The 20,435-nt window shown below is 38.7% G+C and overlaps 2 protein-coding genes across 3 annotated transcripts in view; one reads left to right on the top strand and one right to left on the bottom strand.

Annotated features, from left to right (window-relative positions):
- Positions 1 to 20,435, bottom strand: part of gtf2f2.S (general transcription factor IIF subunit 2 S homeolog) — a 102,329-nt gene that overhangs the window by 44,727 nt on the left and 37,167 nt on the right.
- On the top strand, positions 709 to 1,817 carry kctd4.S (potassium channel tetramerization domain containing 4 S homeolog). The gene has a single exon (XM_018249945.2). The coding sequence runs from the start codon at positions 954 to 956 to the stop codon at positions 1,725 to 1,727; it is 774 nt and encodes a 257-aa protein (XP_018105434.1). The 5' UTR covers positions 709 to 953; the 3' UTR covers positions 1,728 to 1,817.

Genomic DNA, 20,435 nt, shown 5'->3' with positions numbered 1-20,435 from the left:
TGCTTTTCAGCTCTCTTGGTTTCTGCTGATTGGTTACCAGGCAGTAACCAATCAGTGGCTTGGGAGAGGGCCATATGGGTCATAACTTTTGCTTTTGAAACTGAGCGGAATGCCGAGGATCAGTTGCAAATTCACTGAACAGTTATGCCCCATGTGGCCCCCCTTCAAGTCGCTGACTAAGAGAGAGCTGAAAAGCAGGAAGTAGTGTTCTGTTATGTTAGAGATACAGTCTCTCCAGCTTTTATTTACATTTTTGGCTGACTATATTAGTTACATTTTTTATTTGGGACAGGCTATTAATCCAGTTTTTATTTTCACACTGAACTGTTCCTTTAATTTGAAGGGTGCAAGGATGAAACCTATGCATGTATTACAGAAATTATCATTATTACCTCATCAGGTAATGTGATAAAGTAAAACTAAGCACACTCAGTGCTGCTACAAAGGCTTAGTGTTACTCTGATGAATAGATTAAGTGTCAAATGCTCATATAGGGCAATGTTTACGGTATTTGCATGCTGGATGTTACAGCTCACTGCATTTCCTTTAGAGATATAAAAATAATTTAGTACGTTTCTGAATTTAAAAAACAAACTTTTTAATACAAGAAATTCCTATATAATGTGACTAATTTGTTTAAAAACTGTATGGCAATTTAATACAGACTTATTTTTATTGTCTAGCAGCTTAATTATCAGAGAAGTGCTCACAGTTAAGATGTTGCCTCACACAGTTAAATGCAAATTGTATTTTTCCCAGCTGTATTGGTGATATCTTGCTGTTTGCATAGTTCATACGCCACCTACTGCAAAAGCGAGCTGACAGCTCATGCAATGCTGGAAGCATTTTCATTCCATCATTGTGGCAGGGCTGAATAGGGTTCCTTTTTTATTTTTCTTTACAACCAAACAAGAGAAAGGCCGGACTGCTATTGTATCACGCTGCTGATCAGAATGGAACAGAGAATCAACAGAACGGACAAAGACTCTGAAGACAAATGTAACAATACAGAAGATGGAGATCCACGAACAAAATGTAAAACATCTCTCCTCACTCTCAATGTTGGTGGCTATCTGTACATAACGCAAAAACAGACTCTCTCCAAGTACCCGGACTCTTACCTTGAAGGTGTGGTCAATAGGAAAATTTTCTGCCCAATTGATGCAGACGGACATTACTTCATAGACAGAGACGGGTTACTATTCAGGCATGTTTTGAACTTTTTACGCAATGGGGAGCTTTTGTTACCAGAAGGCTTCCAAGAAAACCACCTTTTAGCACATGAAGCTGATTTTTTCAAGCTGAAGGCACTAAATGAAGCTGTGAAAGCCAGATGGGAGAAAGAGCAGCAGGCTGCACGGGAAACCACTTTTTTGGAAATAACAGATAACCATGATCGGTCTCAGGGTCTCCGGATCTTCTGCAATGCCCCCGACTTCATCTCCAAAATCAAAGCCCGCATTGTGCTGGTTTCCAAAAGCAGGCTGGACGGATTTCCAGAGGAATTCTGCTTTTCCTCTAACGTTATTCAATTTAAACATTTCATCAAATCGGAAAATGGGACGCGTCTCGTTCTGAAGGAAGACAACACCTTTGTCTGCACACTGGAAACTCTTAAGTTTGAAGCCATTATGATGGCACTGAAGTGCGGCTTCAGACTGCTGACGAGCCTGGATTGTTCAAAAGGGTCAATTGTTCAGAGTGATGCACTTCATTTTATCAAGTAATTACTTCATCGGTTAAACGAAAGGCAGTGGAGAATCCAGCCCAGTCTTATTAAACAGCAGCTCCTTGGCTTCGCATAATGTACCTGACTCGTGAGCAAGCAAAGAGCTCTGCTGCACATGAATACATGTGAGCCAAGGGTATGTACAGATCACCTAAAGTGACATTTAACTCCTGACAACCATGCTGCAGAAATTCCTGTTCTTTGTATAAAAGGAAAACTAGAGATTTTTAGAACACATTCACTGTAAATAAACGGTTCTATGCTGCTAAAATATTTGCCCTTCACTGCAATCATGTTTCTACACTATTCTGTGTAACAACCGTACACATTTAATCAGAGGAAATTGTCCATAAGAGCTCTCCATGGAAATCTCCCAGCTTTCAACGTCTCATTTTTAAAGCACAATGTCAGTCTTGGCTTCAGTTTAGCATTGCGTCATACTCCCCAATATACAACTAATATTATTACTGTATATCTTGTGTGACTGTAATAAAGATATTTTGCGCAGCATAGGCATTGAATGAAATGTTTGCATTTAATGTTTCGACACATCCCTCCTTCTGAAAATGACTGTTTAAATGTAGTCTGTAAAACGGAGGATGAATCACACAAAAGTATTTTTGTGCATGTATTTCTGACACCTTAGATGTGACTGTTCTCTTTGCATGTTAACATATTAACCGATTATTTCAGGTAAAAATAAAAGTAGTACAGCAAACCAATGCATTTACAAATGCATTGGTTACTTACAGTAGAAGATTGTAGCAAACAATGCATAAGTAGCTACAGACTAGTTTTTATTACATCCTAAAGATTTGTATAGCAAAAAAGACTAGAATGACCAGAATGCTTGGGGCCTGGGGTTTCCATAATTTGGATCTTCATACCTTAAATCTACTAGAAAATCATTTTAACATTAAATAAATCCAATAGGCTGGTTATATAAGGATTCCTTATATCTTAGTTTGGATCAAGCACAAAGTATTGTTTTATTTTTACAGAGAAAAAGGGAATCATTTTTAAAATTTTAAATATTTGGATAAAATGGAGTCTATGGGAGACAGCCTTTCCATAATTCAGAGCTTTCTGGATAACAGATCCCATACCTGTATGACAATATATTATATATACACATCGCTCATAAACAGTAGATTCATACAATAACTAGCAGGAGGTTAAGATAATAGATGTGTGTGTAGAAGAAGTCTGAAATGCCTTTAAGTTTTCTGGCAGCTAGAGTATAATTCTGTGCATTACCACCAAGACGGCTTCTAGCAGTACACATAACAAAGAATACATTGTTTAATATCTGATGCACATTCCAATGCTTTTCCATGTATGATTGTATTACAAAACTGTAGCACATTTTAAGTAATTTTGATTGTAATTGCTACTGGATTATGATGAGAAACTATTAAACAGCTTTATAATATTCCTAAGAAGGCAATGACTTGAGCTGCCTGTCACTGAGCACATGCACCAGCAAGAAGACATACCAGCATATATGTATTATTTTTATTCACCTGTCAAACTTGTAGCAATATGACCTGACAACTTTTGCAACATCTCACACTTCTGCTGTCTTAGGCTACATAGTGCACACAAAGTGTGATCTTGCCTTTTTAATTTTAAACACAAACACATGTGTAAGGACACACAAACCCAAATGTGGCCACAATGCACTTGTACGTATTTTGCAGTTTTTCACCGGGGAAATGGTAATCGGAGCATGCATCAAACGCGGAAAAGTTGTGCATGCTGGCTTTTTAAAAATTCTTAGGAACCCAAAAGAATTTAAACATTAGAATACTTGTGAGTAATGTTCAGTTTAAATTTGCAATGAAAAAACATTAAAGATACACCTGTATGCATGAATAATTAAATCATGCCTATAAACCATAAATGTGCAAGTGTTGCAGGGCCGGAACTAGGGGTAGGCAGAAGAGGCACATGCCAAGTAGGGGCTCCAAGCACATGCCAGGTTGCCTAGGGCAACAATATGAAGATTACCTAGACACATGCAAGATGCTGGAGCAGGCAGACTAGATAGCTATATCTGTAGCACCTGTTTTTATATTTCTCTATCTTCTAACTAGCTTGCAGTTTTAGAAATTTGATTTCCACTCAATAACTTACTTTCTACTATACATTAACTGAATATTGCCAGTGGGTTTTAAAGTGATTTGTATATTTGCAAATAAAAACAGAAAGTCAGTTCTACTTCTCAGTGCCACAACATGACTGCCCGCTTCAGGAGCACTCTCCTGGTGCGGGTGGTCTAGCACCAGCTGGGAGGGGGGGTGGATAGGATTTAAAAACAAACAAAAACTATTGTTTCCCCCAAACCAGAGTGGGGGCCTGTAATAGCCTGCACCTCTGGTGGGAGGCCATTTTTGTGTGATAGGTACCCTTTAAAGGATTATTCGAACCGTAGTTTAAAAAACCTCTCCCCCCCACCCTGGGTAGACCCCCCTCCCTCCTACCCCAAGCCTACCATAAACTCTGAGGCCAGAATCTGCACGGAGGAGTGAGTAAAAAATTAGGGGCATTTGCCCCGGGGGGGGGGCAGGTAGGCTGGGGGGAGGAGGGGTCTACCCAACCCCAGGGTGGGAGGGAGGATTTTTTTAAACTATGGGTTGAAATCTCCTTTAAAGGAGAACTAAGCCCTAAAAATTAATATAGTTAAAATTTTATGTTTCATAGACTGAACTTATTGTACCAACCTAAAGTTTCAGCTTCTCAATAGCAGCAATGATCCAGGACTTCAAACTTGCCACAGGGGGTCACCATCTTGGAAAGTGTCTGTGACACTCACATGCTCAGTGGGCTCTGAGCAGCTGTTGAGAAGCTAAGCTTAGGGGTCGTCACAAATTATCCAGCAGAAAATTAGGTTGGCCTGTAGTATAAGCTGATGCTACAGGGCTGATTATTAAATTCTGATGCTAGTTGCACTGGTTTCTGTGCTGCCATGTAGTAATTATCTGTATTAATTAATAATCAGCCTTATAGTTTGACATTTATATTCTATTTGTACTGTATATTGTGAGTGGGTCCCTAAGCTCAATAAGTGACAGCAACACAGAGCATGTGCTGTGAATCAACAGAAAAGAAGATGGGGAGCTACTGGGGCATCTTTGGAGATACAGATTTTCCCTGCTAAAGGGCTGTGGTTGCCTTGGGCTGGTACAGAAACCCAAAACATAATGTACAACATTTTTATCTACTAGCCTGTTCATCAGCTGGCCTCAAATATTTTTTTTTTTTTTAAGATTCAGAAGTGCATAAAATGTATACAGCCAGAGAGATGTTATCAGTGGCGTAACTTTAGGGGAAGCAGCCCTTGTGGTTGTTGCGTGCTCTAGCCCCTCAAAATTTGCAGTAATCAGCAGGTGTGTAGAAGATGATATTTGGGCGGGGGCAAGAGTCAAATCATTACGCCTCTGAATACTACCTTCTAGCAATTACATTATTTAACAAATAAGTATGTTAATGAAAGACATAAATGAACATATTACTTGAAAGTTGGGTAGAACAGTGAACCAGTGACCTTTTTGGGAGGTCGTCATCTTTCTCTCCAAAAAAAAAAAAGAAAAAAATGGAGAAAAAAAATCTCACAATTTATTTTACATGGGACCGAAATGTAATTTAGAAATGGTACCCTCTATAAACAGTGTTTCTTTAACTCATGCAGTCTGGCAGCTGCCCCAAAGCAGGCGGCCATCCTGTATCATCCACCTGATGTACTACAACTTCCAAGATATCCCTGACAACTGCAGCTTGACAGCAGCTAAAAGGCTGTTGACACCTGCCCTTAAAGATAAATGTTAATACAAACTGTGAACCAAAGATAAAAGCCTGATCTTGGCTAATAATACGTGTTAATATTCCAATTACTACGACTACATATTTGTAGACAGAATGCTGATAAAGTAATCCTTGCAGTCTTACAAGCAAACCAATGAAATGCTATGGCAGGTGCTGTTAGAGAAGCATTAGTACAATAAGTGATCTGTAAATTACTTGGGATTGTACATAAAGGTTAATTAATCATCAATAACTTCAGACTGTTTTACACAAATGTTTACTGAATGCCATCTAACACCTTCCACCTTTATTATTTTAAAGAGTATTTAAACTATTTGACAGTGCCTCATCAATTTGTCTCACAGGCTGTTTTACAAAATAAACAGAAAATTAAGGAATAGAAGCGTTTGCATTTGCTTTCCTACTTATACATTGTTAGATTACAAAATAATCATTTAAAGGGATTCTGTTGTGATTTTTATGGTGTAGTTTTTATTCCTAAATGATATTGTTTACACTGCAGATAACTCACTCTACCATATAAAAATGCATTTCTAACCCAACAAGTGTATTTTCCCTGGCCTTGTGTAGTGTAATGTAATGTATTTGCCACAGCATATACGCCCATTGTACTTTTAGTGCACGCCGTATGCAAATTAGCCCACGCTAGCGTAACTTTGAACTGCTGGCGTAATTTCGCTGGCGCAACTTCACCAGTGTTCGTTACCCTGCGTGCAACTTTGGATCTTCGTGAATTAGTGCTGTCCAGGTGAATTTACGCCTGGCAAAGTGCGCAAAGCCAGTGCTGGAATATTTTCGGCGGTTAGTGAATTTGCCCCTATATGCTTTTGTGAAGAGTTGACTCAGAAGTGGATATCCAGCAAATCATTGATGAACAATATACAAAGCAGGGCAACTTTTTCAACTGAAACTAGGCACTAATGTGCCTTGAGAAACTATGCCTCAATTACCGGTAAGCATGCAATTCAGCCATTTTTTCCCAAAGAAAAAAATACTTCCAATTCAAGGGGTACATTTTGGGGATGATGCATTTTTATGCTAATGCCCTACTTCTCCTTTCCCTCTTTGAAGCTGTAAACCGAAACATCTGTCACTTGTATTCACGAAGAAACATTTTCTCTAGGGGTATGAATCAGCAAAAGTCTTTGATAGCCTGCAGCTTGAAAGGGTCGCTAATGAATACTGAAGACACAACACTAGAGAAATTTGCTCTGAGAAAAAAGATGCTAAAATCATATTTGCTTAAATGATTCAACCTCAAAGACGTACAATATCAAACTGCGGTAGTTTTATATTTAACTATTAAAATGAAATACAAATAAAAACCTGCTTGGAAATGAGAAATAAGGAACACAATGTCCTTGTCAAAGTCAGGTCCCTAGGATCTTTGCTTGATTCTTACTAAAGCTGGCTATATATGTAAAGATTTTTTAAAAGATCTTTTCGTTATCGTGATACCAAGATTATCTTGAAAGATTGTTTAAATGTACGATTTGTCCATCAACTAATAAGACCAAACGATATTGTCTAGTTGAAGCGGGGAAAATTGAGGGTAGCTGCCTGCTTGGTCCTGCAAATATAGATAGATTTCACTGTGACCGATGAAAGTTTTTTAACCTGGCTGATCAATTTTCTGAGATGTCGGACGATAAAAATCGTAAGATGTTCGATTCCCACTAACTTCATGCTAATTTAACGGATTGTTTGGATTGCACTAAAATCAGTCGTTCACCAAAGAAAAATCTTTGCGTCTATGTGGACCTTAAGTCACGTTTTTTATATGGTCTGTGTTCTGGACAATGTTCTGTTCAATTGGGCTCTTACATTTCCGCTGTAATAAAATGTTTTAAAGGCAAAGCCTGAGGATGGTGTGCTTCATATCCCGTTATTCAAAGTAAGGAATTTGGCTGACTTGGAGGCAGCTTGGGAGTGGATGCACCCAGGAAGAAGTAAGTGGTATGCTGAAGAAAAATTGTATTGGACTGTTCAATTGGGCTCTTCTACAGTTCATAAAGACAATTGACTCCTGATGGAAAGGGAGCAAGGGAGTGTTCGTGTTACTAAAATAGACTCCACTGGTGCAAGGACTCCCGTCTCCCATAATAGGTCCCAACCCTGTACTAGCACTGTATAAATAAAGAATAATACTATTTCTCTGTATTGCCTTTGGTTCTAAGGAAACTGTGATTCAACAGTCAGCCAGTCTAGTGGGACGGAAAGATCTCTAACAATCTGAAAGGGACTTTTATTGCCATTAAATAAACAGCAACAGATTCAATATTCTAAACCACTCACTACACTTGAGTTGACCTTTTGAAAAAACAAAAGCAGGAATGACACAAACTAAGATGAACTGGTATAGAATTAGCATTATTATAGAACAAAACTACCGCAATTAACCTATGGCCTTTTTTTTCATCACGGTAACACTCAATCAAGATTCACATTGATAACACAGGAAGCAATCACGATGAGCTCTAACTCTGCGCCCAACAGTGACTAAAAATCAAATTTTCATATGATAATAATATGAGAATATATCATATAAATTGTAATAAATGTATAATATGTCATGAATTATTCAAATCTTTTTAAATGAAAATCCCCCCCCAGAACATGCCCCTAAATTGAGAAAGCACAAAATGTTTAATTATTATTTAGTTAGCTTTAATAACGTTTCACTCCTTTTTATATAGAGAATTGTAAGCCAGTGATATACAATTATGTGCAGTATAAAGTTGAGAAAAGTTCAGAGATTCTAGGACATTGGGATTGCGTTACATGTCTCCTCAGTGAAGAAGCGATTTAATCGATTGAGTATTTTTTTCTAGGATTTGGCTATGGCTGAATTGTTAAGTGTTAAGATTAACCAAATTTGAACCCTTATGGTCATGTGAATGAATGTGATGGTGTTTTTTGTTAACAGATGATGCCATTATGTCAGTGAAATTCTCAGAATACTTCTTCTTGAGCCAAAATCCAGACTTTCCAAATGTCTTCTGCTCTAAATGTGCCAGGCACTGATGATGGCATTTCCATTTTTTGGTAATTTTAGTCTATCACTAGTGCACCAGAGGCCTATTAGCCAACAGATACTTTATAAACTGCTAAGAGAACAGCACCAGAACAATCATGAAAGAAAAAAGCAATGGCTAAAGTGAAAGATAATGAGAGATGCAACTGAATTAAGCTTTGCTTGCAATTCTGACCATACTCAAAGGGGAACTATCATGAAAGGAAAAAAGCAAAGTCTAAAGAGCCGAAGTGGAAACAAAATAATATCTTATATTAAACAAAATGCTCCTTTCCACTTTAACTTTTCAGACTTTGCTTTTTCTTTCATGATAGTTCCCTTTTAAGGAAGGTCGAAATTGCTTAATTCAGTTGCAGCTCTCTTATTATATTAACTTGATATAAACTGTTGCTTTAGTATTAATTTTGGGGGTATAGGTTTCCTTTAAGCAAAAGAAAACTGGAATATATATTTAAGTAAATATTGCCCTTTTACATCTCTTGCCTTGAACCAGCATTTCATGATGGTCTGTGTGCTGCCTCAGAGATCACCTGACCAGAAATACTACAACTCTAACTGTAACAGGAAGTGGTGTGGGAATCAAAAGACAGAACTCTGTGTGTTCATTGGCATGTTTGGTTTGTTCTATTTAGGATTACCCAATGGCACATACTACTAAAAAAGTATATTATTTTTAAAATAGTTTATTTACATGAAGCAGGGTTTTACATATGAGCAGTTTTATAGTTTTCCTTTAAATATATGCTATTTTTTTTGTATGTTTTACATATATTATTAAAGGAATAGTTCAGTGTGAAAATAAAAACTAGGTAAATAGATAGGCTGTGTAAAATAAAAAATGTTTCTAATATAGTTAGTTAGCCAATAATGTAATGTATAAAGGCTGGAGTGAACAGATGTCTAATAAAACAGCCAGAATCCAACTTCTGCTTTTCAGCTCTATAACTCAGAGTTAGTCAGCGACTTGAAGGGGGGCCACATGGTACATTTCTGTTCAGGGAGTTTGTAATTGATCCTCAGCATTAAGCTCAGATTCAAAAGCAACAGAAATGACCCATGTGCCCCCCCCTCAAGTCTCTGATTGGTTACTGCCTGGTAACCAGGGTAACCAGTCAGTGTAAACCAAGAGAGCTGAAAAGCAGGAAGTAGTGTTCTGACTAACATGTTATACATCAAATCACTCCAGCCTTTATACATTACATTTTTGCCTAACTAACTATATTAGAAACATTTTTTATTTTGCGCAGCCTATTTATTTACCCAGTTTTTATTTTTACACTGAACAATTCCTTTAAAGGTAATGTCGTGTTGCTCCTAGTATGTCCTATACAGTTTACACTCTGGTTCGTAGTTTGGCTCACCGAGGGTATTTCATCAAGCTTGTGGTACTGCACATAGAGTGTGGCCAATGTTAAAGCATATTTTGCACTTGCATGGTATTCTCAGGTGCTTTAATCTAGAACTGGTACAAATGGGTGCACATTTTTTTCACTACAGGATATTGCTTTTTTGTCCAAAACCTTGAATCGCAAAAGGTGATCACATACTCTTCAAGTAATATTAGTTAGCTAGGAGCAAAACTCAAGCAGATTCAATTAAATGGGATCTTTCTTGTAACTGACCTGGCACATAAAAATCTCCTAAGACATGAAATTTTCCTTTGACTTTTTTTTTATGGGCACTGGAAAAAGTATAGACTTAAGTTGAAAAGAGGATGACTTATTAACTACTCAACAGTGCAGATACATTTTGAAGAATAAATTGGGATCTCAGATTTTTTTTAAAGGAAGTACTGTAAAATCTGCAGTAGCTTGCAGCTCCCTCACTTTAATGATATAATTTTAAATATTTTCAACTCCAAATCTTGTTATATTTAGCTGTGTTTTTTTGTTTTTTTTTTTAGAAATGCAATGTTTTATACATGGGGGGTCTTAGGTTGTTAACATATATTTAAATACTTTTAGATAATTTAGTGGTTTGGAATTAGGAAAAGTTAGTTAACAGAAGGCAGAGTAGTTAGGCTCTGGCCACATAGAGCATTGGCTGTCTGCTTGCATTTTTTCAGCAGGCTGAGAGAAGCTCCCTTACGCTCCTCACTAAACCTGCACTGACAAGCACAGCTTCTGCCTCCACTTGGCAAGATGAAGCGAAAGAAAGCAGGGGTCGGCCCAAAAAATCGCCATTCAGTTCTGTTTCATGTTTCTGTTTTTATGGAGGTGCGTAAGGGAGCAGATCCCCTTCTCTGAGCCTGCAAAAAAATGCAAGCTGAAAGCAATAGAGCCAATTGCTCAGTGTACCCTCAGCTTTGCAGGAATACGAGAAAAATAATTATCTTTGAGATGCAAGAATTATTGTGCAGAATGGAAATTAAGTATCAGTAATTGCTCTTTTAAAATATCAGCCAACTACATACATGTACATTTTAAGTTTAAGGAACAGTATATCCCCTTTTTCAAATTAACTTAACTTTATACTTCCTGATCACTATGCACACTATGAAAACAAAATCACCAGTCCACTGAGAAGTCTCTTGTTATCACAAGCAGCTGGTAGAAGTAAGCGGTTTATCACAGAGGGTTTCTCCGTGGATTGGTCATTTGTCTTGATTGTGCTCATAGGAATCAGGAAGTAGAATATTACTTGGTAGAGGTTTTTTGTTTGTTTGTTTTTTACACTTAATTGTAATAAAATCACAAATAAGAGGTACAGTCATTATAGTAGTATGATATAGTAGTTACATCTTTATTTGCATTAAATGACATGTCAACCCCCCCCATTAGTAAATTTAATATGTTACCAGGCAGTTTACATGATTTAAATATCTGTCACTCTGGGCACTCACAGGTTAAAATTCAGCTTGCGGCATTCTTCATCCTTCCCATACTGCAATTCACTCAGTCCCCTCACTTCAGAAAGTCCTTTTGTGTTTGGCTTATTACAAATGCGCAGTTTGATCTTTTTATCTTTACGCATGCTCACTAGTTTCAAATTTCCCTTCACTCTGATCATAGCCATATAGTGATTTTCATCCTCTACCACACCTCATTCCAGTTACTATCGACAAAGTGCAGATAGCAGGCATCAGTCCGCTTTTGCTCCTGAAACTTGATCTTAAGGTGGCCATACGTAGAGATCCGCTCATTTGGCGATGTTGCCAAACAAGCGGATCTCTCCCCGACATGCCCACATTGAAGTGGGCGATATCGGGCTGATCCGATCGTGGGCCCAACGATCGGATCATAATGCATTCGAAGCGAGCGGTCAGATTACAGGACCGCATAAACGCACAGATGCAGCCGCAATCCGACGGGATTTTTTAACCTGCTCGATCGAGATCTGGCCGACTTTCGACCAGATATCGTTTAGGGAAGCCTGTCGGATGGCCCCACACTCGGCTTGGTCTGTCGGCAGCTTTTAATCAGCCCTTGTATGGGGGGTCTTAACAGAGAGTAGACAGTTATACTATGAGCACGCCTTCTGCAATGATTTTAAATCAGGTCTGATCCTGTTGTCCTGCATTTCTATCATACACCTATACTGTGCCCGATGATGTGTAGAGATAAAAAAAAGCTGCCAGGTGGGAGAGAACTTTGTGCTTTGGAAAACCTTGCACTTTTTGCAACAGAAGGTAAAATAGACTGTGCAAACCATGCAGTTAGGTTAGGAGACCTGTGCCCTAACCAGTGGCTTAACTAGAGTGTGCTGGGCGCCCCTATAAAGAAATCTTCTGAGGGGCATGGCGCACGCGGATCCTCATCCTCCTGCCCACTTCCCATCCTGCCTCTGCCCCACCCACTTCTCACCCCGACTCGCCTTCCCCTTCCTTACCGCAGGTAAGAGACCGGCTGGGGAGGAGGGTTTTTTATGAGCTATAGAGGAAGCAGACACCACAGTCTGGGCCCTCCTGCTACTGGGTCTGCATCCTCTATAATGACGCCACTGGCCCTAACTATATACATGTTTATGCAATTTTGAATTTACATGTCCTTTAAGGCATGGCATCAGATCAATAAAAACTTCCTTAAACAACAGTTAGTAACAGAGAAAAAGAGAAGCATAAGAGAAACATAAACAGGAGTTTATGGTAAACTACACTAGCCCTTGGTCATGGCTCTCATTAAGAAAAGTAATAAATCAAATTGCCCCATATTTCATCATATTTATGCATAGTTGGTATTCCATTCTCTTTACATCCTTTTGGGAAGGCCTTTTCATGTGGTACAACTTAAAATAGTTTACATCAAAAAGCTTTTGTTAACATAATGTAAGTCCAAAAGGTTGCAGACATTGAAGACTGTGGAGAAATTAGTAATCAGTTGCTGTAATCCTATATACTAACCGAAGGCCTATCTATGTCCCGAGTGGAGGGGAGGCAGATGCGCACGCAACTTCGGTTAGGATCTATGAGATGCGCGCGCAACTTCAGCCGAAAGACATAGATGCGGCCTTCGATTAGCAGATGTGCTGGAAGGTTAGGATCAGAACAGGTTAGGATCGGGGAGGCAGATGCGCTGGAAGGTTAGGATCTAGGGAGGCAGATGCGCTCACCGTCTCCTTCTGCCTCCCGCCGCCTCTTCTTTCCTGCTCACTCAGGCGGCGACCGCTGGAAGGTTAGGATCTAGGGAGGCAGATGCGCTCACCGTCACACTAGGGGAACCGGTTGCGTACCTGCACGAAAGTCTGTATAAGCGTCGGCCATCTTGCTACTCCTCTGCGACTTTGTCATCCGCCCACTGCCAAATCCGCCCACTAAAGTCTGTATAAGCGTCGGCCATCTTGCTACTCCTCTGCGAGTTTGTCATCCGCCCACTAAAGTCTGTATAAGCATCGGCCATCTTGCTACTCCTTTGCAAGTTTGTCTAATGGCGGCGCTAGCGTCACTCTAGGAGGGGAACCGGTTGCGTACCTGCACGAAAGTCTGTATAAGCGTCGGCCATCTTGCTACTCCTCTGCGACTTTGTCATCCGCCCACTGCCAAATCCGCCCACTAAAGTCTGTATAAGCGTCGGCCATCTTGCTACTCCTCTGCGAGTTTGTCATCCGCCCACTAAAGTCTGTATAAGCGTCGGCCATCTTGCTACTCCTTTGCAAGTTTGTCTAATGGCGGCGCTAGCGTCACTCTAGGAGGGGAACCGGTTGCGTACCTGCGTGGGTGGCCATTTTTAGCAAAACGGGCTATATTATCTCCAAAAAATATTGATGTTGACATGATAAACAACCAAGTGATTGCATTACTTCCTGGACAAAGCTGTGTCTTTCTGAGTACTGACTGTATTGATTCTGAAGACGAAAGTGAGAAACTTAACTTCCCATTAGAATATTTAAACACTATCAACAATGCTGGATTACCACAACACAATCTTATACTCAAAGTAGGAACAATAGTCATGCTGTTAAGAAACCTTAAGGGTAGGGGCACACGGCGCGATTTCGCCGCGATTCTGCGCTAAGCGAGTTGTCGCTGCGTTTTTTAAGCCGAAATAGCTTTGCTAACTTTGGCGCTGGCGTCAATGCAAATCGCGGCGAAATCGCTGCGCTAATTCACACGCGGCGATTCGTTTTCTATTGTCGTCCGAAGTTGCCTCGCTGAGCGTTTCCGGGCGACAGTAGAAAAAGAATCGCCGCGTGTGAATTAGCCCAGCGATTTCGCCGCGATTTGCATTGACGCCAGCGCCAAAGTTAGCAAAGCTATTTCGGCTTAAAAAACGCAGCGACAACTCGCCCAGCGCAGAATCGCGGCGAAATCGCGCCGTGTGCCCCTACCCTAACACTAAGCAAGGTTTATGTAACGGTACACGGTTGGTTGTGAAGAGCATGAGACAAAATGTTATCAAGGCAGAAGTGCTTACAGGATCCCATAGCGGTGATACTGTTTTGATTCCCAGAATTGACCTTACCAGTTCTGACCAGGAATTACCTTTTAAACTTAAACGACGACAATTCCCCATTAAGGCTGCATTTGCCATGACAATCAACAAATCACAAGGACAAACATTGGATAAAGTCGGCATTTACCTATCTGAGCCTGTGTTTGGTCATGGTCAACTTTATGTTGCATTTTCAAGAGTGCAGCGTTCATCTGATGTTAAAGTCAAGATTTTAAGTACAGCTCACCAGGGAGAACTCATTCAAGGACAGGAGAACATTTTCACAAAAAATGTTGTTTATAAAGAAATTTTTCAGTAACACTTTACTACCAATAAACTCAAAATTTAAGAATTCTAATAGCAGATAGGTAATAACAAGCAATAGGCACAGATTCACTCTACATCCCCACAAATTAGCGTCGCCAGTTGCTGCCTGGGGATGGAGAGTGAATCAGCACCCATCGCATTTTGCTGCCTCACTGTTGTTACCATTCTTTCATTAACGATTCTTTAGAGAATCGGGGGTTTACTGGTGAGAATTCTAATACACAAAATATACACTACAGATTTAAAAGGTAAGGCAGTACATAATATGTGGGATATCTCCTCTACAACCCCTACAGAAACATTTCCGTATATTAACTGGAGAACATCACCAAAAATACATTTTGTAGACATTAACTAAAATTAATTTATTTTTTTTCTACATACTGAGCATGTGAGTGTCACAGACACTTTCCAAGATGGTGACCCCCTGTGACAAGTTTAAAGTGCTGGATCATTGCTGCTATTGAGAAGCTGAAACTTTAGGCTGGTGCAATAAGTTCAGTATACAAAACATGGCATTTTTAGCCATATTCATTTTTAGGGTTTAGTTCTCCTTTATAATGGTTGTCTCAAAGGTTACTGGCTGCCATTTACCTATATGATTATGTTTTTGTAATAGATTGTTTGGGAGTTTCATTAATCAATTAGATCTCTCAAACTCTGCTGTGGAGGATGTAGGGGAGAGCTGAAATATTATCGGACTAGTGAGAGATCACGGCATTCATTTTGAAAATTCTCTTTTGTATTAAAGAATACAAAATATAGTGAATTAAATAATACTTTGAACGGAAACTGGAAAATCTTACAAATATTTCAAAATGACTAAAGCACTTCATGGCTAATATTTCTTGGCTCACTTAGAAGTTTAAGTTTTCAGAAAGAAGACAATTTAATATTTAGTTCCTGTCTGTGTCTTGCTCAACTAATATAACCAATTTAGCGTTGGTGTGATGTATGATAGATACATGATTACACAAAACACTTTCCCCCGGTTCTGCTTACCATTTAACAAAACTTCATACTATAAACAACAAATTATAATTTTGTGGTGGTGTGATGCTACAATAATATTTAAGTTCATCAGAATTTATTGAAAGCAAAGAAGAAAAAGATCTTAAAGTGGTAGTGAAGTCTAAAATAGAATAAGGCTAAAAATGCTGTATTTTGTGTACTAAACATGAACTTACTGCACCACAAGCCTAATCAAACAAATGATTTATGCTTTCAAAGTTGGCCACAGGGGGTCACCATCTTGCAACTTTGTTAAACATCTTTGCAAGACCAAGAATGTGCACATGCTCAGTGTGGTCTGGGCTACTTGGGGATCGTCATAAATTATCAAAACAGCACAATCATATAATCGGCCAGAAACCGATGCAGCAAGACTGATTAATAATAACCTATACAGACTGCACTGGGTCCTGTGTTGTCATGTAATCTAATGTGGTTTTTGTATTGTTTAATACAAACTTTTTCCAACTCTGCAGAACCAGTGGCTGCTGCAAAATAATCCTCCAAATAGAATCCCAGTTTATCTGTTTAAATCTGGCTCCATGATCTTTGTCCCTGCAGCTGGAGTTGGAAACAGTAAAGGGGATATAAATGCAAAAATAACATCCAATACAAATCTCTACACAGTCACCGACTGCTCTACAGGGAAACAAACAAAGCTGCTTGAGTTCTGCCTGGCTGGGAAGGCAGGGGCACCCCCTGCTGTTAATAAGTATGATTGTTTCCCTGCAGAACAGTTAGGGACCGTCCACAGCAGAAAGGAGAATTTCACTGCATTAGTCAGGTTTCTTATAATTAAAGTATATCGGAGAAAGGTTTCTTTTTCATTCAAAAAAATAAAAATGGGATTTTATATTTTTGCCTTTACATACCCTTTACATACATAAGATACTGACTTCATGCCACCTTATAAGCATTGCCCCATATCTTGCAAAGCGTTCTCTACCTAAAAAAGAATGTGGGCACCAATGAAAGCATCCACAATTTAGAGTACTCGATTGTCGATTAATATATTGCATTATATTGCAATATATTAGAGTACTTAATTAATATATTGCATGCAACATTCCAATAAATAACCCTGCTCTTAATCTATTCTAAAAGTAGAATGAATTATAAGATTGTGTGCACTTGATCAGTGGCGTAACCAGATATTACTGGGCCCCACAGCAAATTATTTTTCAGGCCCCAATAATTTCTAGAATGACATACAAGATTGTGTGCACTTGATAGTTTAATGCACATAATGTGTTGTTCCATTAAAGCAAACATAAATGGAAGATAAGGCCTACTTATAAAATAAGGTATAGATTTCCTTCTAGCAATGAAATCGTTTCATTAACAACAAAACAATAGAAAAAGCAACAAGTAAACTAGAGTAACAGCATGACAAATATGCTAATTAACACTCAATCCTCACCAGTAAGTAGGCAAAAAATTTAGTCTGCTCTCATAAACCTTTAAAAAGATTAAACATAAAATAATGAAGCATCACTGTGGTAACATAGCAGGGGTGCAGTCCACTAACATATGGTGTCCCTGAGGACTGCTGCCCTCCCCCAATTCTATTATCATGATCTGAGCTCCAGCATCTCCCAAAGCAAATATCTCAATATCATGAAGGACTCCTGCTGCTAATCCAGGCAAATTAACCTCCTTGCTTAAAATTAGCCTGTCATGCATTAATCAATGAGTGGATACAGGGTCAGCAAAGGAAATGTAATTAACAAATACTGAGATGTTTTATCCAAAACAAGGGCATAAGAAGTGGTCTACTTTTCCACCATGCAGTTCAAGATATTATTCAACAAATTATAGATTTAACTATCATTTTTCCCTCTGTTCCACAGCCAGTGTACCCCCTTCACCAGAACACGAGAAGCTGATTAGCATTCCTAGGAGTTCTGCATTTCATTCAAACCCGATATAAAACCTTACAATATCTTGTAAAAGTATTCGATGCCTTAACCAATGCTCTGGTTTTACTGGAATATAAAACCTAAACTGAATTTATTTTGTTGAATTTGCTATGATGCTATCAACACTTTACTTCTCTGTAAGTATAGGTCAGCCTTCCAAGAGCTCTGCATAACGCTAGTCAGTAAAATAGGGTGGCACAAAAGATGCCATTACTCAAGAGAATCATTCCAATGCTTATCTTGAGTTTGCCAAAAACATGAGAGTGAACTTGCTGCAATGTATTAAGCTAGGAATGCCACATCACCATCTTCTTATTTCAGTATCTTCCCTGATTCTGGTCCAGGAGTGCATGAGCAGTGAAATGAGTGAAAAGCCAAGCTTAGAAGATAAAAAAAGATCACAATGTGGTGCTCTGACAGAAGTACCCCAGACTGGTGCAGTTTTCTGTGAACAGGTGCATCAGCCGGGGGGGGGGGGGGTTATAATCACCTCAAGACTTTAGGAGACTTAGGTTTACTTGTAGATTTTTAGGGTATTCACCTGGCAATCTTCCATAGAAGTATAAAATATGAAAGTAATAAATACGAGTTTTACAGTAAGTCAACAAAAACATGTGACAACTTAGGGGACCGGCACCCATAAAAAATATTCAAAATCCTATTTTATCACATTAGGCAAACAAAATTAATTAATTAATTGGACTCTAGTTTCCTTCAGTCTGGGAACTCATAATTATAGCAAGCAGGCAGGAGCCATTTGTGGACAGTGTTATTAAGACAAGCCTTGCATCATCTCAGAATCTTGTTTGTGCACCAGAATGGGGGACCCGATGTCCATCCCCATGTCCTGGCTACACAATTAAACGGTGAAGAGAATGGGGGAATGTGTGGACAGCAGTGACATCTAGGAAGTGCTGAATGGAAAGTGAAAGTAATTGTCTGCCGAACCTCTATGCCTAAGGCAAAGAGGAGGGGCAGACAATATTTGAGTGACAGCTGAGATATTTAAATGAGCTTACAAAAGCTATGAATGCTTTAATAAAAATAGAAACTGTATTTCATGCAGGGATGCAACGAATCCAGGATTCAGTTCGCGATTCGGCCTTTTTCAGCAGGATTTGGCTGAATCCTTCTGCCCGGCTGAACCGAATCCTGCAAATTAGGGAAATCGGGTGACTTTTTTGTCACAAAACAAGGAAGTAAAAATGTTTTGCCCTTCCCACCTCTAATTTGCATATGCAAACTAGGATTTGGATTCTGTTCAGTATTCAGCCAATTCTTTCGCGAAGGATTCGGGGGTTCTGCCGAATCCAAAATAGTGGATTCGGAGCATCTCTAATTTAATTAAAAAAGGACTGTTATTGTACAGCTTTGTGTGTCTTGGTGACTGGTCCACTTTAATTCAAAAGTACAGAAACAACTTAAGGACAACTTAAATGGGTACAACTCCAAACTATAAATAAATTAATAAATAAAATACAGGTAGAAATCAACACTCAACCTTCATTCCAGACAAAGAAATGTGTGTGATGTATTTGAACTTCCTCTTAAAAGCAGATTAAGTAAAGATATAGGTGTGATATATAGGTGTGTTCAGATCTAAATAGATTATCTCAAACAATGGATCCATCTAGGGATGTTGGGAATGTTGTATGTGGCATACAATCAACCAGTGACTTTTAAGATATACCCCTGATGCATCTACAATTCTGTGCAATGCAGTTTTGTTAGCCAAAAAAAACACACCCAATATCCAACACATAGTACAAAGATGGCATGTGAAACAATGTTAAATACTACGTGAACAATAATTTAAATGGGCATACAATCAGAGCTAATACAGGAAATATGCCATAAAGTTAATCAAAAGAAACTGCATTAAGTGGATTAAAATACCAAGGACGTTCAATCCAATAACAAGAGTGCTTGATCTGCAAAAACCTCAATAAAACGATTTTATGCAAAGATTTATTTTATAGATGCTGTCAAATACTTCATATAGATGAAACATTTCAACTCTCTGAAACTTTATATCCGAGTTCACCTTTAGCATGATGTACAACTCATTCTAAGGCTTCAATTCTATTGCAAGGATCATTACTTGCTTGCTTTTTCTTTGTTCAGGCCTTCTGCTATTCATCTTTCACTTACTGATTTCTATATTGAAAGGGACCCTAACACAGAGCCTTACCCACTGAGAATAATAAAGATCAGAATATAAACCACTAATAAATTGTCTCAGAATAGCATTAGTTACAGTGGTGCTTGAAAGTTTGTGAACCCTTTAAAATTTTCTATATCTTTATATGAATGTAACCTAAAACAACATCTGATTTCCAAACAAGTCCTAATGGTATATGCAGAAAACCTAGTTAAACAAATATGTTTATATTTGGTCATCGACTTATTGGGAATAAAACAATCCAATAACATATCTGCGTGTCGCAAAATTAAGTGAATCCATAGGATTATCATATCATTTGAAGATGAAATCAGAGTCTGGTGTTTTCACCAGAGAATGGGGGAATGTGTGGACAACAGTGACATCTAGGAAGTGCTGAATGGAAAGTGAAAGTAATTGTCTGCCGAACCTCTATGCCTAAGGCAAAGAGGAGGGGCAGACAATATTTGAGTGACAGCTGAGATATTTAAATGAGCTTACAAAAGCTATGAATGCTTTAATAAAAAATAGAAACTGTATTTCATGCAGGGATGCAACGAAT

This window comes from Xenopus laevis, chromosome 2S, assembly GCF_017654675.1.
Source record: "Xenopus laevis strain J_2021 chromosome 2S, Xenopus_laevis_v10.1, whole genome shotgun sequence".
Classification (NCBI taxonomy): Eukaryota; Metazoa; Chordata; class Amphibia; order Anura; family Pipidae; genus Xenopus; species Xenopus laevis.
Note: the sequence above shows the minus strand (reverse complement) of the source record. Positions and strands in the feature narration are given on the sequence as shown.

What these genes read in the sequence shown, in the direction of transcription:
- kctd4.S (XM_018249945.2), top strand. Translation starts at nt 954, where the DNA reads ATGGAACAGAGAATCAACAGAACGGACAAAGACTCTGAAGACAAATGT.